The sequence below is a fragment of the Ammospiza caudacuta genome, chromosome 2 (assembly GCF_027887145.1).
Source record: "Ammospiza caudacuta isolate bAmmCau1 chromosome 2, bAmmCau1.pri, whole genome shotgun sequence".
Classification (NCBI taxonomy): Eukaryota; Metazoa; Chordata; class Aves; order Passeriformes; family Passerellidae; genus Ammospiza; species Ammospiza caudacuta.
Window position 1 is genome coordinate 67,534,939 of NC_080594.1, and position 25,072 is coordinate 67,560,010.

Consider the following 25,072-nt stretch of genomic DNA (forward strand, 5'->3'; position numbering starts at 1 on the left):
AGGCACAGCATTAGGTCAGTGTGGATAACGGGGAAATCCTGACTCTGCTCAGTTGTATTACAAAAGGCAATACTGCCTTAGAGGTCATACTACTGAGGACTATGATGCATAAAAACAAAGTTACATTATCAGGAAAAGGAGGACAAAGGGAAATGTGGGACCATCACTCAAGCTGTAGGGAACTTTGTGGCAAAGAACATGGAAAAACTAAGGTAATAGGTACCTTCTTTTCTTTAGTTTCTAGGGGTAACGACTGTGTCAAACCTCCCAGCTCCTTTGAGCCTGTGCTAGGGTCTGGGAGACTCAAGAATTATTCCCAGCAGAAGATTGGGGCACAAACCAATTAAGTGTATGGAACATCAGCCACTGTTTGAAGTCTTAAAAATGTCTGGGTCATTACAGTAGGTTCCTGATGACAGGAATATTTGTCCACTTCTGAAAAAAACAGGAGGACTATTACTGGAGAAACAGCAGGTCAGTCAGCCTAAGCTCAGTACTCAAAAAAAATCCCCTCCTGGAAAATACATCCAGGCACACAAAGCAGGAGGAGATCCTACATGCATTTACCAAATGCAAATCATGCTTGTCCATCTTGACTTTCTTCTGTGATGAGCTCATTGCCTTGGTGAAAAAGGCAAGTATCCTTGTTTGATCCTTGTTAAGTTTTTAAAAAATATTTTATTTAATCCACATTACTAAACTGGTGAAAAGATGTTTTGAGTGGGTGGACTAACAAGTGCCTGGAAAAATTGCTTGGACTGCCAGGTTCAAATGGTTCCAACAGCATTTTGTTTATAGGGATGGTTATGGGGCTAATGATGCCTTTGCAGCTGATGCTTTCATTAATAAACTGGATAATAAGGCAGAGGGCATCTTCTGCAAGTTTGCAGATGACACCGAGCTGGTGGAAAATGCTCTGCATGCTGGAAGTCAGTGCTCCTATTCAGAGAAAGCTTGACAAGCTGGATAAACTGTCAACAGGTACCTCCAGTGCAGCAATGGAAAACATAGAATCCATTCAGGATAGCAACTGATCAACTCGGAGGGAAATCTATTTGCAAGAAATAAATAACAGCCTCAAGTTAAACTTGTGAAGGAAATACTGAGTCACAGAAAGTTTATGGAATTTTCAAAAAGAGGAAAAAGTTCAGGAAATTTGAGTCAAATCCATATTGGACTCTCTTCCCTCAGAGTGGAAATCCTTGAGTGAAGGATCTTTTCAGAGCACAGACTGGGAAAACACAATAAAGTTTGATTGCAAGAATGTTTTTTTTCTAATTGTGGTTTGACATTTAAATTAACACCAACTGTTTGATTACTCAACTCTCTTCCTCCTCCATGATGGATAAATATTTAATGAGAATAATCTCTACTGTGATTGTGAACAGAGTAAAGAAGTTAATTCCTCCTCTATTTTTTCTCAGCTCCCTGAGAAACCAGGTATTATCTGAGGAGTTAGAGAATAACTAGCTTTCCTCTAAATCTCTTCATAAGTATTCACCAGAAAGCTAATATTTATTTAGATATACCTAAAGGAATTTTGCTACCCCAGGAGAAATCCTGGTAAACTTTGCACAGGACAACATCTTTAGGGTCAGAAGCATCACAGAAAAAGTGTGATTTTTGACTTAAGCTAGGTCTTCAGTCTTAGTTATGGATGCAATAGCTCAAAGCTTTAGTCTGCTTGACTCAGATATGCTGATAACAGCTTGTTATCAGTAGCACTGGAAGGAACATGTGAGGCTCGTTTCAAAACCAGATATGAGGAAATCCACAAAGGCAACTACTACATTATTTCAGCTAAGAAAATATGCTTAAAAATATCTTAAGAAATCCATCAGCAAACACAGTTATTATTAACCTACAACTTCTTCTTAGTTCTATATTTAATTACAGTACGCTGTGTCATAAAGAGAAGCTACATAGAATAATGCTATTAAAACTATATAACCCTCCCAAGTGTTGAAAGCAGAGTAAATCTCCAACACAGTGAAAAAAAAAAAAAAAAAAAAACAAAAGAAATCCCACATATTTTAAAATATTAAGGTTTTACTTAATATGACATTCATGACTGGCTCTCTTTTCCCTTATAGATGAGAGAGAGAGAGAAAGGAGATATAAGATATAGGATAATACCTATAAATATCTTATCATTTTATTCACTAGGAATGTAAGCATTATATGACTAAAGAGAGGAAGAAAAACAGCAATATGTTACATATTGCTGATAGACAGCAGCATCCTGCTCCAATGGCAGATTCTTAGCAAATGTCTTCACCCAGAGACAAAAAGATGCCTTCCTTATACAAGATTATGATTTACACTAGATGCCAAAACAAGTATGAGAGAGAACATCTAGATTTACATTCCCTTATGAGCCATTAGACCTGTCATAATAACAGTGAGACAGAAACTAGAATATTTTTCTTTAATATCTCAAGAGAAAAGATCAGTCAAAGCAAGTATATGAGAGTCTGGAAGTACAATTCTTCATGAGGACTGAAAGATGTGGTCTGTTTCTATTAATACAGCACATATACTCCAAATGTTCTGCATGAGTCTCTTAACTTACTAAAATGTAGGTGAACTAGTTGATCAAAGTATTGGAATATTGTTTAACAAAACAAGAATGAATCTATCTTCACCCCAGTAGGGCACTTACTTTTCCACATGCTGCTTCATGAGCTTCTGCTGTGCATCTGTCTCATATAAAGCATTAGATTGTTAGATTCACTATCAATTACAGACTGCAACAAGTTTGATTTCAATTACAGCAGGAGAGGAAAACAGCTTGGTTCCCTAAGGGGAGATGCAGACACCAAAGGGGTGAATCAAAAATGAGAATTGTACATTGTATGTTACCAATTAGGGAAAGAAGTGAAGTCAAGATATATATGTAGATTTTTTTTTATATAAACCTGTTTTTTTATAAACTTGATAAATTCAGTTTCACTTCATGTTTGAGACAGAAGAGCAGTGCCTCATTGACCAGAATCTATTTAGATTAATTTGAAAGCACTGTTTCCCAAGCAATTGCAATGACAGTTCTAAACAGCAAAGAAGCTTACTTTGAAAACAAAGACATAATAAAATCTAATTACAAAAAAGATTGCTGTTTGTCCAACATTCCAGAATTATATCCAATTTAAGGTACTTCCTTTATCATTTAATAGGCATCTAGAATTATGATCAGAACAAAATAAAATCTGACAAGATTAATAACCATATCTGTATACACAGACTGCAAAATTTAAAATGTACAGAACATTCAATTTCTCAGAATTCTGCCTCAAATAGTTGTCATCTAGCTTGAACAGGAGAGAGAAAGTAGTGGGGTTTTTTTCTTTTTATTTTAATTTAATTTTTACAGGAGAAAAAAGTACCTACAATCTGCTGTTTGGAAATCAAGTCATTTATGTGGTACACAATCAAGTGGGATATTTGAGTGGTCTGGGATTCTCTTTAACCTTAGCCCATTTCCTAGAATCTGCATCTCTTTCTCTCTCAAAGAAAGATTCTGTTAATTTAGGTCAAGCTCAGTCATAAGATTCGTGCTTATATCCTCCACAAACCTTCCTTCCTTCTGCTTCTGATTTTTTTTTTCCTCCCTCCTATACAAGCACACTCCCTGATTTGTGTATTAATGTGTTGGTGTGGGAAGCAGTATTTCCACGCCCAAGGAACAGATGTTAATGCTGTCAGTGCCAAAGTCCCATTATATTCCTAGAAGGGATTGTTTTGATTGCATGACACAAGATAAGAATCTACCCAAAAGCACAGCTTAGATAAAAGGAACCACGACTACAACTGCCCATCTGCAAATAACAAAATTAACCTAGTGTGAGACACAAGACAAAGCTGCACTGGCTGAACTCTGTTACATAATTGTTGCTGACTTCACACTTTGTAACAGATTTGGGCTGGGAGAACAGAATGATAATAACCTCCATGACAACTACTAGCTGGCCTTACATATGGATGATATCAGGGATGTTGGCCTGAAGCCACATGACAATGAGGCCACAGGCTCACTGGCTTGGTTTATAGTGGCTTACACCAACAGGATGATTTATAAATCCACAGACAGTTTAGACAATAGCTGCTCATGAATGAATGCATCCATGGGCATCCAGCATCCCACAAAAGGCTAAACCTGAACCACACGCACAAGAATCCAGCTGACAGCTAGGGCCCAGCCAGGATGTGCAGTTGGAGCGTGTGTCCTGTAGCCCTGCATGCTGGTTTGAACTGGGCTGAAGGAAATGCAGCTTGAACTGCTGTGGGTGTGTATGTGTGTGTGTGGGAATGTGCGTCTGTTGCAAAATAGGCTGATTAAAAGACCAAGTGCTATCCACGTGTTCTCATCTCTCCCACATCCTAAATATATTAGGTTATCTAAATATACTTTAGATTATTCATCACTGAGTGCTGTGTTTCCTTTCCTGCATCCATCTCACCCCAGCCCAGTCCCCCCACAAAACTGTGCTGTCTGCCCTGCTGCTCATGATCTACATGAGACACTAATCTAAAAGCTTCAGCATCTAGTATTTAGCACCATCTACCACAAATATTAAAGGCTGATATGACTAAAATTGAACTTTAAGAAATAGAAAATCCATTAGGTCTGAAACTTGTTTTAAGGCTCTTTTTTAAAAAAATTCTATTAGATACAATGTTAATGGGTATTTTCTTTGCCAAGAATCCTTTTGAAAGAGGCTGCTATTTAGATGTGCAAAGTACTCATAGGTAATTCAGCTGTTTCAAAAAAAAGCAAGAATACAAGACAACTTTATTCATACTCAATAATGCATTGCAAAATGTGCAGTCCTCATTCACTCTAGAGATCATCAACATTACTTAGATACTTCTCAGACTGTGAACATCAATATTAAAATGATAAAAATATGCTAGAACACCTAAAGTACTTTACATAAGAAACAGCTTGCAGGATTTTTTTCAAAGCCTAACATTCAAAGGCACAGAAAAGAAGCCTTAATTAAACTGACTAGACAGGCTATTGCTGTCAGCTATCAAAAACAAAAAAAAAAAAAGAAAAAATCCTAAGGTCCTCCATGTCCAATATCAGCTGGTAAAGAGAATAACTTTCTCCATTTTTGAAAACCTAGAACAAGAATGGGAAATAAATATTTCACACATTTTTTTTAAATCTCTTGAAGTATTGAACCTAGCTGAAAAAAAAATTGTCTGACAAACATAATTCTTAGGGAAAGGCTGAGTGTTACATAAAATGTTCCAAAAATTAGCTTGAAAGCTTAGAACTTTCTTCCTGTTTAGTTACTTTAGTACTTGCTTTCTGTAATTAACGTCTACCTTCCTGAAATACATTTCCTTAATATCTGTAGCTCTTAAGATGCCAGCTTTTACAATGTGATGTATAGAATACTTTCAATACTTACAATATACTTTCTCTCAAAATTGACTTGATCATGAAGCATTACATATATATTGCCTTTAGATTTAAATAAATCAGTATAGTACAACGCTTTGTTTTAAAATTAATATACAATGAAATAAAATATTAGGCTTGAGAGCTTCTGCTAAAACATTGTGTTCAGCACCAATACAAAAGGAGATACACCAAAGGTGAGCTAAAGACACATGTGCATGTTTAGTCTCACATATTGTTCCATTGCCTGAGTCTGCCTCAGTGAGGTCCAACCATTATTTATTGCTGTAAAAATAATTTATAAATAGCTATAGTCACCTAGATTTCTAGTGTTGGGCACTAAATAAAATGGAATAAAATATTTCAATTGGAAAGGACCTACAATGATCATCTAGCTCAACTGTGAATCCCATTTACCACTGTGTTCACTTTAAATTACTTGGTTTTAACTGTGTCTAATGCCTTTTTTTACTGAAAATTTCCTTCAAAATTCTTGTGGTAATCAATTAATTTATAATCACTGCATTCTCTATATTTAGAAAGGAGAGAGATAGATATCTAGGAGGTTTTAATCTAGATCAATTTTATACTACACTAATAGAGATTCAACAAAGTTTATTTGGAATATTTTACACTGAAAAACTTAAAGCAAGCCCCTTATCTCTGGCATGCCTACAGTGAAGATAATGTATCCTACTGTTAAGGCTAAAAATTCAAATACCCAGTAGATAGGTAGAAAATGTAATTTTAAATTTATAATCTGATACAGGAAACTCCAGTTTCCAGGAAATTTTCTCATGATGTAGCTTAAAGGAAGTTGACAAAAAGTGTGTAGTTTTGGGGAACAAGGCCTATATTACATAGGAAATAATATCATACTGTAAATTTATAGTTTAAATAGTTGAACAAAGGTAATTAAATATATAATAGGATGCAACTACATTTAAATTGTATTTATTGCTTTCAACCTTTAAAACAGTAGAAAGTTCTGAGCTTCTACATGGAGTTTTGTGGAATTAGTTTTGAAGAGACTCTCCTAAAAATACATATAGTGGACAGATTCTACGGTCCTTTATTTTGCAAAAAAATCCAGTGTGGAAGCTGACAGATTAGACTGCCTTTCTGGAGAAAAAAAAAAAAAAAAAAAAAATAAAAGGACATATCTGAACAGACTATGGCTCTTCCTTAATGGAGGGCTTTAGAAATTTTGAACTCTGGTTCTTCTCTTCTTCCTGACTTTGATAGTGGACAACAGACAGCATCTGCCAGACTCATTTTCAGAGAAATACACATGGTGCTCAAAAGGAGATTGTTACTTTCCCTGGCTTACTGGGTTGGACTCCGGAAGGAAGTGTTAAGCAAGACTTTCAAGAGGAGGCCTGGAGAAGGGTGCTGTTCAGTAGGTCCAGCTGTGAGCCATTAATTGCTGTGAGAGGCAGTAACTAAGCACTCACTTGTCTGAGTAAAGATAAGAGAAATGGCCTTATTATAAACTTCAGCTGGAAAAATTCTCTGTTCCCCCTGTCAGATGCTACCACACAGTTTTAGTACACTACAGGCATTACTTCAACTTTGCACCGGTGTGATGATATTGAAAAGAATGGAAACACACTTGAATACATTTGCAGTACTGCACTTCTTCTGAGCCCTGCAGGAGTTCAGTCCATTGAATTCAGTGACAGCAGGGCCCAAAAACACCTATCTTAAAATAAAATGCTTATTTTATTTATTGCAGTGGATCTGATATCTTACCACCCATGGTTTGTCAGGTACCCAAATCTCCCACAAGTACTTCGGCATATCTCCAAAATTCAGTGCCTAAAAAGCAATAATATTTAAATAAAAAAGATGTGTCATTCTTACTACGGATCTTCAGATCACCCACCTCCCCAAACGGCCCAATATTGGTACTGTAGAAAGCAAATTGTGAGTAAATTTCTATGGAAGACAGATAAATAACTTTTTGTGAGGGTTCACAAACTTCACAGCCTAGTGTCCTACCAAACATATGGGTGGTAACAGTTAAAATGCTACATCAAACATCAGTGTGGCTTCTGAAAGCTGATTGTTGAACATTTTGTTGTAGTCAGGCAACAGAATTTCAGACGAGCTTTTATTGTTCTGTTTAGTGAACTACCAAGATGTCTCATAATAAGAAAATTTTCTCCTTTTTTTAGTTTAATGCACTATTAAGCTTTTTATTAAGATATTATTAATCAGCCTTGAGACTCAAAAAAGCAAAACCAGCAGATCTTTGAAACTGCAGTTAAAGCTGTGTTTAATGTGGGAGCATTAATGGATGTTCATGCTCTGTTACTAGCTGCTGAATAAAAATAGCTCTATGTACTACTTCAGGTTCCCTCCTGGGTATAATACTCACACACCCCAAAATATCACGTCTCCAAGGACTAGAGTCATAAAGACTGCGTGTATATGAATGTGAGAACAGTGGAGGGAAAGTTCAGTAGGTTACTAAGTTTGCAGAACCTTCAAATCTGCCTATTCTGAGAGGAACTGATGTTCTCATTTAACTCAAAAACAGAAAACTACCACAATAGTTCTGAACTAAGCCAAAACAACACATACATTTGGAAGGACAGTCAGAAAGTTAGCAAGCAACACCACACCAGGCCTTTTCAGAAAACTGTTCAATTTTATTTGAGAAAAGAAAGCTTCCCAGAGAGAGAACATTACATTTAGAGTAATGTTTTTGGAAAGTCGGACAATTTCAAATCCTTTCTCTGTAGAATAATATGCCCAAATTGCAAAAAAGCACTCTGTGCCCCATATTCAGAAAGAACATTAGTATTCTGTACAGAATGGTTTACCCACTCCTTTACCACTCTATAGTGAGCAAAATCCTCAGAACACTTTACATCAAATAGTACTTTTACTTGCAATGGAAAACACATGTCTCTTCCAAAGTACTCCCAACAGGTACCTTGGATGTCTCACAAAAGTTCTGTGTTCTTGGAGAATTGTATCACTGTTCTGAAAGCTTTTTCAAGAACTCCCCTTGAAAGAAGAAAGTCATTTAAGGATTTTATCTACCAAAAGTATTCTCCTCTCATATCTGAAGTCACATTTCCAACTAAATTCAGGAAATCCCTTTTTGCCATTTAAAATTTTACTGGGGGAAAAAAAAAAACCCACAAAACAACCCAACCCACAAACCCCAAAATAAAAATGCTTTACACAATCAGAAATGTTATTTGGTCATACAGAAGCAGAAATGTTACTTGGTTTTACACTCTGCATGAAAAGGCACTTATGTAATCCAGGGAGATTAATAGGAGAGTTTAACAATAAGGTAAAGCCACTGGGAACACCTCATTCTAAAATCTGCCTGTACCTTCTGTGATGTTTTACATATTATTGTTTTCCTCATTTACATGAGTACAACTGAAGAGCAATTCACTCAAAGGAAATGGAATCAAACTGGTGAAAAGGCAAAGAAGGGGTCCCTGTGGACCAAGCTCGCTCTCTCTCAAAATGCATATTGACCAGTTTGATCCACTTTGATAAAGTGATAAGATTTTGAAAGTATACTCCAATTACCTAATACCTCCCTACTTATTAGAAAGTCACCTTTACAGAAATGTCACCTTTGCAGAAATAATAAGTAGTTTCCTGAAAATAATTGGAAAGGAATTATAAGACAAATAATGAATGTTTCTCCTACCCCCTTAGCTAACTAAAAGCTTAGGGAGAGAGACCATCAAAATAAAACAGAAATGAGCAGGAACAAAATATCATTCACATAACAATTTTCAGACTGAAAAGACAAATTCATGGAATCATAAAATACAATGCCTTTTTTCTACAAAAAAGTAGGCTACAGCTACATCAGAAGTGAAATATGTCTCTCTCACTTTCCCAGGCTTTCGGGAATGGTTAAGATCATTACATATTTCAGGGACGGAAAAGAGAACCAAAGAAGCAACAGATTCATAATATCCCCATCCATTTTACAACTTCCCTGTGTGCACCAACACCTCATAGAAAGCTGTACAGAAAGCAATCCCCATCTCTCAATCTTCCAGTGGCAATTCCACTCACAATTAAACTTGGACCACATTCTTCAAACAAATAAATTACAGCTTGAGGCTGAACAAAAAAAAGATTTTGATATAGAGGAGAGGAAAATGAGTAGTTGTTAAAAAAGAGTTAAATAAATCTTATTTTTAAGTATTACAAAGAATGAAGTTCTAACAGGAGATGAGTGCCTTGTCCCTGAGGTCAGTGTAGAAAGTACTCCCATCAGCTGATGATCTAAATTCATTATTCCTACAATGGTTCGTGACTGACACACATTTAAAATACAGGGTTGGGTTCACAAGGTCTTAAGAATATGACTTGTGAAGGCTGACTTAGAACAGAGGCTAGATGGAGAATATAGTAGGTATTTTTTAAAGGGCCTCAGTGGATACACCTTGGGCAGTACAAGAGCCCAGCCAGGGCTATACCCAAGATGAACCAATATGGTCACAAAATGGATGATTGGTGTCAAGGTCTCACACTTTACAAGTTCTGGTCCATTAGCATACTGTAGGTAATTGTCCAATTACAGCTTTAGGTTATGAAGTCCCATCTTTCTTTGCTCTTTTCAGTCCACATTGTTTATGCTCTTGGGCCTGAAATTTGGATTGGTTGTCCTTGGTCCCAAGCAAGGAATTGTTTTGTCTACCTACTCTGGGAAGAGAACTTACCATCCCCTAATATGAAGCTCAGAACTACGCATTAAAGCAGTATGGAATCTGAAAAATATAAAAGCTAAAACCTAAGGCATCACTAAAAGGTGCTCAAAAGTCAACTTAATTTAAGGTATTATAAAACATGCAAGATTTGTTTCTGTAAAACTTAGTACAGTTTTACCTTTTTCTTTCTAACTGTTTCTCTATTTTGTGAGCTGACATCAGCAAAATCTTTCAACCAAAATGCACACTTGCTTTTTATTTCATTTATAATCCCACATCTACAAACAAAAATATTATGGGAATACCTTGAGCTAAACGGTTTGGATGGAAGAGGGAAATGACAAAGTCAGCATCATAGATGAGATTGCAATCCAACAGCAAGTAAGATAACAGAAAAAAAAACTTCCCAATTGCTTTTTCCCAATAAAATGAACAGATAGAAGCAGGGACCTCTAAGAGTAATGAAAACAACCTACTGTGTCATCATTTTATGCAAGAAAGGGAGAGAGAAGATTAGCCTAAAACTCCTACAATAATATGGATTTTTTCAGCTGACAAAAGCAGTACTATATAAAATCTTTTCTGTGCTTTATTTCTAATTACCTTCTATCCTTTAATGAACAAGAAAGCACTTGATCTTGAAAGTCCTTGTGCAGTCAAAACTCCCACTAAAATTAATGGGACATTTTTTCCAGCCTAAGAGCTTTGAGATTAGTCCTCATACTTAGCTCTTTCTAAGCTACTTCCATTAATCAAACTTCTTAGGCTTTTTCCTCTCCTTTTCCTCTAGGCTCATATATTAAAACATACAGACACCAGAAATCATAACCTTGCCTCAGGAAGAAAGCCTGCTGCACTTTGTTATCTTCAAAAATTAGCTCTATTTCACAAGTAAAACCCTGATTCTGAAGAACCTTGATTACCTGGACAACTAATACTTAGTTTTGGCCTCTTTCAACAGTTCTGACAGATGTTGTGACAGTGTCTTAGGAAGTTAAGCTGCCTAAATTACACAATTGCCTTTGGAAGTCAAGCTGTCAGAATTACACAGCAGAAATGCACATACAAAAACTTTAAAATCAGACAAACCTCACTGAAACTAATAGAAAAAAACTAAGGGACTCCAAATAGTCTTGTGTCTCAGCCCCAGCAAAACAGGAGTTTAGACACTATGGTTCAATACCTGTTCCTCCTATTGAGGCTCACACAACCTGCAATGTATATCTGATCTAAGAGGAATAAAATTAAATCTTTACTTGTATGCCTCAATAAACCCCGTTCATTTTGGAGACTTCATTTCACAACAAAATCTAGCAAAAAAATATGTATTCAAAGGAATTTACTGTTATTATGGCTTTGATACAGTAGCATCGATAGCCCACCCCTCTGTTTTCTCCCATTGAAATAGAATAGGAGGCTCCTGCATGAAAATAAAAATAAAATACCCTGTAATCTGTCAAATGATGTGATTCTAACATTGTCCTAAGGAAAATTATGACACTTATTTATGGCTGATCATTAACAGGTCTTAGCAAGGATAATCTCCTTTGTTGTTTCTTTTTTTTCTTTTCAACAGCACAGTAATGTGTGTATAAATGGGAAAACTGTCAAGACACTGTAGTGTTTAATGGTTCATTTAGAGAGCCTGAGAGTGACTGTACTGCACCAGCATACAGCCTAGGAATGATACAATTCCATATGGATTCTTACATAGAATTCCATCCTCCTGTGAGGATGCTGTAATATCTGTGAGGATTCTGTGACATTGCCTTCATTTATGAGAAATTTAAGCACAATGAACTTCTGACCTTTTAATTATATTAAAGAAATAAAAGATCCAGCAGATGACAGAAAGAAGGAGAAATTTGCTAAGGTTGATAAAGTTATTTTCTTTCTTATTAATACACACACATAAAGTACCTTCACAGTAAACACTTTGTTGAAGAAGCAGCACCAGATTAAATCACTGGGTTCCCTTCTTTGCTAGCTGGCCAGGTTTAAATTTTCTTTGGTGTTCTTTTGCTCATAGCTCATCTTTATGTTTAAATGCTGTAATTTACACTACTTGAAAGCACACAGAAAAATATTAAATATATTATACCTACTGGTGATGGCTGCTCATCATGGAAGAGGAAAAAAACAACAGAAAGAAAAAGCAGCAACTATATCATTTACAAAGATAAGAAATTTTGCATATTTTCAAAAATGAAACAAAAAACCCTACACAGAAGCAGTCACTTCCTAAATGATGAAGTAAAACCTTAAAAGGCAAATTCCTTTTTCTTTTAAAGAATGAAGAATAATTAAAGTAAGAATATGCCAGTGTTAGAACTAAAAGGTTCACAAGATGTGCAATTATTTTCCTGTGTGAGCAATTAAGTATGTTTTTAGAAAGACAAAAGAATATTTTGTCAGATAAAGAATTGAAGTACATTTTTCACTGCCATTTTGCTTTTTATTCTTTTAAATCCAGTCTAGAAACTACCTATGCTGGTGTGACCAATGAATACAGAACACATAAAATCTAGCAACACAAATGTTTTGGAGATAACAGAGAAATTCTACCTCATCAGAAGAAAGCAAAAAGAGGTTTCATAATTCAGATTTTATTCCCAAAGCATGTGCATTCCCCCACACATTTCTGTATTTGCAATACTTTACGCTATCAAAAATTGTACTGGTAAGAATTGCATCTATTAATCACCATTGCGTCACAGATCTATACCCCCATCCTTTATCCCAGATTCCTTTTAAAATTAAGTCTCTGATACTTGACTAGTAATGGTTAAAATGAGATGTAAGGAGGAATTAACACTGCAAAGACAGTGCAAACATAAGATCAAGTTCACCTTTCATATTTTACAGTCAATTCATTTCTCTCTTCTACTTATTGTCTATGTAATGTCTAATTAATGCTGATCTCCTGATGTGAGACCACTTGACAGATGTAAAACTTTATCACATCTAAGGCACTGAATATATAATTTCTGCAGAATCCTTTTTTTATTTTGAGCAGGCATCTAGATGCAATCCATGCATAAGGACAACATAACCCAATAAATAACTAAATACCTCTTGGTATTTCTAGTACAGTGCAAGTCTTTATGGCTGAAATGGATCTAGACTGACTGTTAATGATGAGAGTTTATAACTGGTTCCAGCCATAAAAGATTATATTATCATTTTACAAATATCAAATTATTGTGGTTGTTTGCTTCTCCAGTGTTGCCTAAATTATCATCCGTGAAGTCTTTCACACTCATCTCAAGGGCAAAGGAAAGACAGGGTAAGTAAGACAAAGAATAATGTGTGGTTCTTGAGAAACAGATGACCACTATTTAGGCTTATGTGGATTACCTCTACATGAAATAAATTGGTGGTTTAAATTTAGCTCAACACAGATGTGATTTATCAATGAAGAAACACAAGTAAATTACTTACTGGTAACTCTACGGCCAAAAAGATCTAAGATCCAAACCACTACCTGACCAACAATGATTGGCTCTTTGCACTGCTGTTCATTGCACTGCACCTCTTCTGTGGATATGTTTTGGAAAAAGTGGATGACAAGGGCCTATGTACCACCTCTCATGGCTGTAAAACTTTTTTCAGGTGAAAGTGCAGTAAGGTCAGTTGAATGAACACACTCCCCACAACATTCAGGAGAAAGATTGGTTCAAGAGCTGCAGCATTAAGTTAGCAAACTGTATGTGATGAGGAAAAAAGAAAAAAAGAAAAAAAAAGAGTGGATTTTTTGTGCTCTCCAGAGATTTCTAAATGCTATGTAATAATATGCTAAAAATAAAAACAGGAAAACCAGCCAATAAAAAAAAAAAAAGACAAAAAAGAATAGAATATTTCTTGAAAAGTGGATGCCCTTTCCTAATTTTCTCTCAGAGGCAGTGTATTATGATTCAAAGGAAAATCCTTTACATCTCAGAAGAAGACCCTAGTATGGTGAAAAGACTTAGTAGAGAAAAGATACATTTTACTGAAATCCTAAAAGTGATTCAACTTTGAAATTGGCAATGTATTTCAATGTACTATTTTTTTTTTCTGCAATTTAATGCTTTGACTCCAATCCTATGAAGTCTATAAGTTCAAATCCATGCTAGGAATAAACACATACATTGAGACTGTCTGGTAAAGATTTGCACAGGCGACACATCAATTCTCTTCTATGAGGAAGGGAGCAGCAGCCCTCTCACTGAGGAAGACGAATACAGGTAATTACTGCTGCCTTTCAAAAGAAGTATAATCTTCTGACAACTGAAAGAAGGAGATCAGGAGGAGATTAACATGATCAGTTTATTTTTCTCACTAAATAGTGATAAAGGAGTCCTAATGAAGACCACCAGGATATCAAACAAAAAAAGCAATGCTTGAAACTTCAGAAGCTACCCTGATTACAATGCCTAGGATTACATGGACTGAGCTCACTGTTAGTAGCTTTCCCTCTCACAAACTGTAAAAATAAAGTTTGTCAAGATTTAAATAAAGAGCTTACATTGTTACAGACATTCCTATTAATTTCTTCACATACCTTGTTTCTATAAAGACTAATTTTAATTTTCTCATCTATCTGAATGATACACATCCCAGTTCTTACATTGATGTTAGTAGTGGAGAGAAAGGAAGGGGTTATGTTGAGGTTTAACCCATTGCATATACAATAATACAATTAACAGATTTGTTTGACTAAGGAGTTGAAGGCTCATTCATGCCCTAAACTGTCTTATCTGTCATCCATTACCTCCATATAGAGAAAAAAAATAACCCCTTCCCTTTTGTGCTTCTTCATAACCATGAATTACCATTTAAATAAAAACATTTAATCTTCAAGCTCTTTAATTTTTTTCTGATTCTACAAAAGCCAGACCTACACTGAAAACAGAAGTCAATAAAATAATGCTGTCATTGCAGCAATTTGCATAGCAAAAATGTTTCACTCACATTAAACAAGAAGAAAAACATTTTTCAACAAGATAATGCTAAACTGAACTCAAAGGTCTAAAATCTTGGCTTGTTATACCATCCCACACTAATCCTTTCATTGCCAGCAGTTGATTTATATCAGTGAGTATTACAATATAATGTAATTAGTAATGGTAATATTACCACAAATAGTATAAACAGCTCTGCTCTACTGCCTTTAGATTATTTTTGTAACCATGTTAATAACATACCATCAAGCATCAATACAAATCCTTGACAGCTTCTTGAAAAAAGATTATGCATGTCTAAGCAATTTTCGCATACACAGGTTTTCTTTAGGAAACATGTTGTCACTATTCCATTAGCTCAAAAGGGAGGGTATGCATAAAAGAATCTCTGCTAAAGAAGTCTGACTGCTAGCCAGGAAAGCATATGTTCAATAGTCTGTATTTACTACTGGCTGGGTTAGGGTTGTAGGTAGCACAGCACCAAATGAATTTCATCTTTAAAAGATGTCTAGCAGTGCAGTGAATGAACCCTTTGAATGGCACAAACCCTCACTTTAAAAGTATTTCAGCATGGACTGTTGGAAAGAAAACAGAGTAGATTAACAGATATGTAGAGCAGACATCTTAGGTCTGAGCCAGATTCTCTGAAGCCCACCAGAATTTGGATGGTATCCTGAACTAGACACCTTAGACACCTTCCTGGATCAATTAAAAAACATTCTCATATGTCAGCCAAAAAAAAAAAAAAAGGAGCAAAAAACAAAAACCAAGCAAACAAACAAACAAACCAACAATGAAAAAAACCCCACCAACAAAAATGACACACTATAAAACCTAAGCCTAAAATCAAATTAATGCATTTTTGCTGAATGTCCTACCATAATTTAAGGGTACCTAACTCCCCGCAGTCAAATGCTACATAACTGGCAAAGGTAAAAACAAAGTCTGTAACTCAGCATTATATATGATCTAGATATTATATTGATGCCCGTACTTTTGCTATGGATGTAGCCCAGCACAGGCATCTATCATTTTGCTGTCAAAAGGTTCAGCAAAGATCTTATCACCATTGTTCAAAGATATTTTCCATATTGTCAGATGGTTGGCTGACTTGATTCTTTCAATTTTGTATGAAACTATTTGCTTAATAAGGTATTCAGAATGCCAACAGGTATCATTATCACTATGATATGATACATATGAGCCTAGAGAAAAGTCAGTTTTGTCAGCTTAAATTATACAGAGATGGAAAACAGATTTTTCTCTAATCTCTTTTTCCTATTTTCTTTCTTTTTTTTCAAAAGTCATTAATTGAAGTATTTTAACTCAGTTCTTCAAAAGTTTCTATGTCTACAGTCAATATCTTTTATGAAATATTTCAGTCTAAATTTTTAAAGTTTGTTTACTGCAAAAAAATATACAAAGGAAATGTGGATTTTATTTTAGTTTGTCTGATTGGTTGTTTGTTGGGGATTTTTTGAGGAGAATGATAGGTAGTTGTTGTTGTTGTGGTTTCTGGGGATTTCTGTGAAAGCATACACAATCGTAACTATGGCTATTGATGGAAATTTACTTTCATAAGTATACTCACAGTTTTTTCTGAAGGTTCATTATGTTACATGATTGTATTAAATATCCTCTATGATGTTTCCACTTATCCATACCTTCACAATCATTTTACTGAAACAATAATCTTGAGGAACAAAATCCACCTCTGCTGACTTTTAAATTTTGCCTTGCTTGGGAAACCAAGAAAATAGAAAAGATGCCTAAGTCAGCCTAAACAGAATCCTTAATTTGACCCTCAAATAAAGAGAACTTACCATTACATGGTTGGGTCAATCACCTCTTCCCCTTCTAGGGCTGAGTCAAAATTTTACAACTTCTTCTCCTGCTTTGATTTCACTTAACACTTTTACATTTGAAATTAATGATGTTTAACAATTAGCAGTATTATGCTAAAAAAAGCAAAAATTTTTATTCTTTAATTTAGGTGTCATCATGAAGTCATTCCTCCTGTTGGGAGATACAGCTCAAGAGAAGAGGAAAGAGCCTTTCAAGATCCCCACCATCTAAGGATGTGAAGATTAGAGATCTATTACATCATTCATTTCTACCATAACTGACATGAAAATACAGAGGAACAATGTATAAATCCTCCTTTCCCTAGCTGTACCTAGAACACACACATGCAACCAGGACTGACCAGGAAGATACAGCTCAGTAACTCCAATTCAGTTTAAGTAGCCAAGATGAGCCTCTTCATTACTCCCCAGCTACTGACAAAATTCACTTGATTAGTCCATATGAACTTTCAAAACCACCAGTTGTGCAAGTTCTGTGCTGCATTGACGTTCAGTGTCCTATTAATGTAATATTCCCCAATTATATATATATATATATAGATAGATAAAGATATATATAATTATGCAGAATGCTCTCATAACCAGCTGATAACATAGCAACATATTTGAAGTTTTTAACTATGAAATCCAGCTTTTTAATAGTTTCATAAAATTCAATATTATCATAAGATATTATCATATCAATGATTTTAGAATCCATTTTACTATGATAATTACTTATGTCCAATTTTGCAAAAGTAGACATCAGTTAGTGCTATGAAGCAATTCCAGTATTTAATTACACAGAATATTTTAAATCCTGAATTTAGGAAAAATAAAATAATTTTAAAAGCCTTCAACTTAAAGTACAGATGGGTAGTTTAATGCCAAAAGAAAATAATTTTATGAAGCATTAAAGAAACTGCAAAAACCATTATAAGAAGTTAAATAGAGGGAAGGGAAATTTATAAATTAACTTTTTTATGGCAAAAATTTTGTCTGGTATGTTTTACTCATAAGCATTTACTGCAGCAGTATTCAACAAAGCTTTTCAATTTGTTATATGGATCCATCAACTAATTGTATTTACTTGCCAAAAAAATTCTAATCATCTAGTGTAACAGAAATTCTTTATTTTTTTTCCCCTACACAGCTTTTATTTGAATGAGTCATCACAGCATCCTATGTTCCCTCTCTTTTACATACATGTCTTATTTATTTGTATCTGGATAAGCAGGAGATAAAAAACTGAATTCCCAGCCTACGTTTGATTGAGGATTGGATAAAAACCTCAATACTGAAAACAAACTACTTGAAAATTTGAACTAAAGTACAACATTTAATTGCCTAAGACTTTAAATTCCTCTGTGAAGATGGGGTACTAAAGAGGAAGACCCTCTCACTTCCAAAATTTTTTAGTATGTTTTTTAAGCCAGCACAGCGACGCTGTGTAATTTTCTGTGTGCATACTCTATACATGACTGGTCATTCTTCCAGAGAGAAAAAATATAATAAAAGAATAGTCAGTCCTTTATTTCAGAAAACAGACTCCAAACCAAGATTTACATCAAACAATTCATGCTGGTTCTAGAAAAAGCAAGAGATAAGCAAGCATCCCTCAAGCATTCTCCCAGCTTCTGATGATTTGAAAATGAGCTGACAGCTATTTAGAAATCCACAACTGTTCTCATTATTTCATATTTATGCAGGGTAATGCTTAAAACAACAGATAAAATGATCATATGAATAAAAAAAATATAGCTGAGGCTGAACTGTCCTATAGAGGCAATTGTGGGGCTTTACAGGGTGTTTTTTTGCTGTTTTGTAATTCTCTCTTTAATAAAGACTAGCACCTAATGACTCAAACCACACATATTTTCAACTCTTCAGTATTGTTACTCTTTAAGTATCCAATAAGAGAAAAAAAAAAAACCAAAACCCCAAAATAACCCCCAAAATCCCCAAAACAAATCAAAACCAAAAAATACCAGAAAATTCCCCAAAACTAAACCAAAACAAAGAAAACCCCCCAAAACAACAACAAAATAACTATGAGTTTGATACAAACAGCAGCAACATATTTATTTAGTATTCTGTCCATAGAGTGATATTCTCGCTGTTACAGAGTTCAACAGAAGATGCTACAGAATCTCTTTAGCTGAAAACACTACACTTCCCACTGTGTCTCCCATGACAACCAGGCTTCTCTGAAAACAAACTGTACCACCCTAAGGCATCAAAAGTAGTAGAAAGAATTTGCATTCTTCCTACTGTTGGCTTCACCAGAAAAAAAATTGAGCTTCGGCACACTGAGAGCTAAAGCGAAGTCTTATTTCTCCTTTGCAAAGTCCTACAGACAAGTGAATCAAGAATTGCATCAGCACACAAACTTATACATATAAAGAAAAAGAAACCTGGCTATCTAACTCACTTGTTCTGATAGAAATCCTGAGGTATCAATAAAACTGAAAATGCAAATAACAGAGCAGGATACAAGGACTTATACCAACAGAATTAAGCAGCTGCCATTTGCTAAACTCCAGCGTTTTGTAAACGTTCTCAAATCCTAATCAAACCTTTCCATGGTAATTTTTTATTTCTGTAAACTTGCATCAACATTTACACAATCTCACACTTTGCAGCCTTCACTTTCTTCTCTTTTGCTGGGCACATCCTATGTCAGTACTTAAATCACGTAGCTCACCAGTTATGTCAGTTCCTTGAACTGACTAATACCTGGACCTGCCTCCCCAAATTATTATTTTTCCCAGAAGAACAGAACAATCACTAGTGCTGACACAAAAGAGGTGGCAAGAACAGACAGCTGGAGGCAGGGAAAAGAGCACGACTTGCCTTTTTGGCAGTTGTGTGGTCAAAACTGGTGCTGATACATCAAAGAGAAAGCTAGAATTTTATATGACAGGAGTTGTATCTCATTCCATATTCTTCTCCTGAACTGGAAAAGCTTGAGATGAACATGAATTCCCATTAGAACTAGCTTTATTATACAGTTACCTAGCACCAAGACTTTTTCACTATCTGGAACAATGATCTGATGATTTATGGTATTGGAAGCTGGGCTATCATTCCACAAGGGCCACACTTAGAAGGATCTTGACTTTTTAAAACTTAGGGAAACAAGTTCTTTGAAAGACCTAATAGTCACAGAACCAGAGCATTTGGTCAGAAGCATCTGCCAAAATATGTGTCACTTAACTGTTCCCTTGGGAGCCATTTAAGAAAAGATACATTCAACATCTACCACAACAGAGCCTATAAAAAGTTACCTCTACTGCATTTAAAGAAGAAAAGAAAGCCAAAACAAAATGCTCACAATAAACTACAACTGCTTGCTCTTTAGATCTACCAGATGACTTCTAATTTCACATTACTAGGAAAGAAATTACAAAAAAAGTACACTGCAAATATATGTCCGTGAAGAAATGAATTTAGTCTAATTAGTACTAATACAGATTTAAAACACAAAAAGAAAAAACAACCAAAAACATAGCAAAGAGCCTTCAAGAGTAAAAGATAATGATCTTTAATATCAGTGGTTCACCCCTGACAATTATTGGAAGTGTAAACCTGGAAAATGTACTTAACTAAAACAGTGCAGATTTAAACCATTTGCCTTGAATATTTACTGAATAATATAAAGTAACTACTTCTTCAAGTAAGTGTCTGGACTTGGAGACGTAATGTAGTCTTTCATTCCAGAAAGATCAATTTGCAACCCAACTATCTCAGAACTGACCTTTCTGAGTAAATAAGTTTCCATAAATCTTATAAAATTTCAGATTGCACTTGAAAACAGAAGTCAAAACTTCTTCAATCTTTCTTTTTATTTTCTTTAATTAAAATTCATATTATACAATACCAGAGATTATCTGGGGGAAGATACAAAAACTAATTCTTTCCCAGATGCATTTCAATCTCATTGTTAGTAATTCTTCCTAAATCGTGTTGGCCTTATTATATACATATAATTATTAAAATTATATTTTCATAAATGCCATAATGACAAACTTTGAATATACCCTAGAAATGCTAATCTGCACTCAATAATAAAAGCATTTGGATAATAAACCATTTAAAGAATTCTTTCACATTTCAGAAATCTGCACACATCTTCCCTCTCAACTAAAACAAGTATTTGACTTTACCAAAAGCATATGCGCAAATAACTTATCAAATTTAGGTCCTCAGAACAGGGATTAGAAGAGGGTAGCCAGAACATCAGCAGCAGCCTGTGAAGTTAAATCCATTACCTACAAGATCCATACATCAGCAGTTATGCCTAAGCATTGTGTGAACTATGTATATGTCACTCTTCTATAAGTAACTTTCCACTGGAAAAGGCAATATTCTCAATCACTCATGAAGGCAGTATATTAACAGAGTTTTAAAATGCAACATACTGCTTATCTTAAAACATTTCACAATGGCAAGGCACTAAAGCATTCTCTACTTACTCAGTTTTGTTTTACTGTGTGAGACCTGAGCTAAACTAAATGCCACAATTTGATCAGCTGCACCAATCTGATCTGAGAGCTTCTGCTGTACAAATGCCCAATTCCCTTGCTCTGATCCCTTCTCTTACTGAAACAGATCTAGTAATCTCTGTTGTACACTGAAGCTAGCCTCAAAGGAGAAAGTCTTTTCTATGGCAGTTCTAGGGGGACTAACACCATTGATAGACATTTCTAAGCCCTCAGATATTCAATCTCTTCCAAGTCAATGAATTTTAAAAGAGTTTCTTGTAGCATAGAGTTCACTGTTTGATATTCTGCACTTGAATATGTGCCAACTCACCTTTCAGGCCCACTGGTTGCTGAGGTAAAAAAATTTGTATGGAATTTGTCCATTTTTCTGAAATGGGAAGGTTATTTCTCAGAGTCTAAAAACCCTGACACATTGATAGGGCTGGAGGGGCTAGCATTTCTTTCAATTAAAATGCTGTGGCTTTCAAACTGAGTGAGAAATTTGATAATGTAGACAGCACATGTAAAGCCTTTAGCTTGCAAATGACTGAGACTGTGCAATCCATCATCTAAAACAAAACCCATAAGAATTGTCCTAGCATGAATGATATCTTTCCCAGAACTATTACCATTGGCATCCTGCACCATTTCACACTGCTACACTGAGAAAATATGAAGTATTCCTGAACTGTTCAGGAATACAAATGCATTTGGTCTTTGATTAATTGCATTAAAACCACAAATGTGAAGCCTTCACACAGAGAAATGGGTGAATAGGACATTTTTTCCTCTTTTATTTTTGTCTTTTTATAAAAATGCTACTGTTTTCACTTTTAGGAAAGGTGCCAGCAAAGCTGAAATACACAGAAAATATGCAAGCGTTGGCCAGAAGGAAAGTTTTGCCATGACTGTCAAGGGTTCCTATAAAGGAGATAGGGGGTAGGAGTGGTGGTCAAGAAAGGATGAAATTGTGAGATTTTCAAGATGATTTATTATTCATAGTACTGGGCACCACATTTCTTCTACTAGTTTTGTTTCAATCTTTCCCTAGTATATCCTAGTATAACAATTCTCTTCCTGTCCCAGTGAAATTAAACAATTTTTCCCATTTTTTTCTCTTCATGCTATGTTCTGTCTTTTCAGACACCCTATTGCTTGTTGTGTCTAGGCCAGGCAAGTTAAATCTTGCTGCCTTACCTTGCAAATCAATCAGTTCTATTTTGCTAACAGTTAGAACACTTACCCAGAGTGACACCCACTCCAAAATCAGCACCTTGAGTTTGATCTGTGCACATTGGATTATTGAACTATAAAAACTGACAAAAGGAATTTAAGATGATTTTAATGTCTGTGACCATTTAATTAAATTTCTAAGGGTGACATTTATCTGGCCATATCTATACCGTGGGCCATCTGCAGCTGGAGGAGCCCTGAAGTCTGTCTCTCTTGTCAGTTAAAGGGAAGCAAACACCTACAACAGATAAGATGGTACAAGTCCTGATGGTATTTTTTCCCTTTAAACTACAAGTGCAGATGTCTGTATTTCAGCAGAAATGTGAAAGGCAGGAAAAGCAGGTTTGAGTTTACAAAATTCCTCATCGTGAGCTTTGCAAAGCCATCGAAGAGGCACCACATCGAAAATATCAACTGTGTTTGGGCAACATCATTGAAAGAGTTCAACATTCAGAGATGAAAATGCATTTAATCAGATTTTTCTAAGAAATGTTAAAAAAGGAGACGTACCTTGAAATGTACAGATCTTTACATATATGTGAAGCAAAAGATGTATTTTGTAGCATATTTGTCCTAACAAATTATTAATTGTAATGGAGTTGGGGAACAGTACACTTCAGACTACTTCAAACTAACCAACTCTGCCTGTCATTTGACTGACTCTGAAAATAATAAGGAAATAAAATAGAGAGTATAAATAGTGAGTTCTCAGGAAATATTTATGAGAACAATGAATTAATATTCCAGGCCATTTGATCTAGTAATAGTGTTCAGGTTACTGCAGAATCTTGTGATATGAGCCTAGACTGAAATGCTAATGCTATATGCAGGACGACAACAGACAACAACCATGGTGGGGAGCAGGGAAGAAATACAAAAATAGAGCAACAGAAAAGAAGCCACACATGAAGAAATCACATAAATTATATTATCTGTACATGCAATTTGTGTTGTAGATCCAGTTGCTTGAATCTAGAACATCCACTACAGTGCTCATTGAAGAAAACACTATTAATGGGAAAATTAATTGCTAGGTTCAATTTATCTCAATATAAAAAAGTAAAGCACCATTAAAAAAACCCAGTTCTATAAAATTCAAACAAAAGAGAATATCCAACATAATAAACAGACAAATTATTTAGTATGCACACCAGAAGAAAAGCTAATAAAAGCTTATGGATAATATTCACAGGTTAAATGTATCCAAATCCATACTACCTAACAGGGCTCTCCTGAGAGAGCTCTAAGACTGGGTGGTGTGACTTTAGTCCACTGTCTATAACTTGCATGGCAATTTGATGAGATCACTGATGGATTTTAAAATGCTATCATTAAGGACCCTTAAAAAAACAGGAAAAAGAGTCCAGAGAATAATGGTATGACCCTCAGATCAGGAATCTGCAACATGACAGAGAACACAATAAAGAAGTTATCAGGAATATACAACTTGGATTTTCCAATGCTACATCATGCTTGACCAGCTGACAGGAGCAACCTGACACCTCTGATGAAATGTCTGGCTGCAAAAGACAGTGGATGGAACCTATCTTGGATTTAGCAAGACTGTAGATATTAAATCAAACACTTTCTTCATATGGGAGGTGAGAACACAGGGGCTAGAGGAAAAGGATTGCCAGGCAGGGTGGAGGTTGGATGTATTGACATGAAACCAAAGTTGGGCACCTAAGATCTGGTAACAAGCAGATTGTCCCAGTGGTTCATTTGCAGTTCTGTCGCAGACATTTTTTCACAGAAATCCTTTCTTTGGGATTTGTGCATCTTCTGGGAAGCAGAGGCCCCAGAGAGAGAATGTAAACAATGATTATCAGCTGCTGTGCAATGCAATAGGATGCACCTGTGATTGGTTCATGTTCCATGTGTACAATTAAGGGCCATCACAGGGCAAGCTCTCTGGAACACAGGGACAGAGAACTCTCTTGTTTTTAGATTCTTTTGGATTCTATTCTTAGCCTAGCAGGCTCTGCAACTTCTCTCCTCATTCTTTTTAGTATAGTTATAATGTATTATATATCTTATATCAATAAATCCAGCCTTCTGATCAAGAAACAAGATTCTCGTCCTTCTCTCACCATGGAGACCTCTTCAGGTCGCTGTAATACAGTTCTAATTTACACACTGGATGACAATACAGACTGCACCCTCAGCAAATTTGAAAACAGAAGCGATACTGGGTAAGTGCTTGACCTCACAAGTTGAAGAGATTCAATCCAGAAGAAACTGGATAAAATTGAGGACTGGACCAACAGAAAACTTATGAGACTCGATAAAGAGAAATTAATTCCCATGCAGACTGGAAATAATTGCCCTGTAAAAGGTGTCTGAAGTTTAGGACTTGATGACAGGTAAAACATGCATCTCATGGCAAATAGGGCAAGTTGCAGACATTAGGAGCACAGTAGCTGCAAATCACTATGTGTCTTTTCTCAGTATCATTGAGATTGCA

At 35.4% G+C, this 25,072-nt stretch overlaps 1 protein-coding gene across 3 annotated transcripts in view; it reads right to left on the reverse strand.

Moving 5' to 3' along the window:
* The window catches only part of PCDH9 (protocadherin 9), a 670,370-nt gene that overhangs the window by 369,100 nt on the left and 276,198 nt on the right, over window positions 1–25,072 (reverse strand). The window contains exon 4 of one of the 3 annotated variants that reach the window (XM_058825599.1): window positions 7,160–7,225. The exons of the other annotated variants lie outside the window; for them this stretch is intronic. Within the exon in view, the coding sequence (XP_058681582.1) occupies window positions 7,160–7,225 (66 nt within the window). The remainder of the gene's footprint in view (window positions 1–7,159; window positions 7,226–25,072) is intronic. 3 annotated transcript variants of the gene reach the window in all.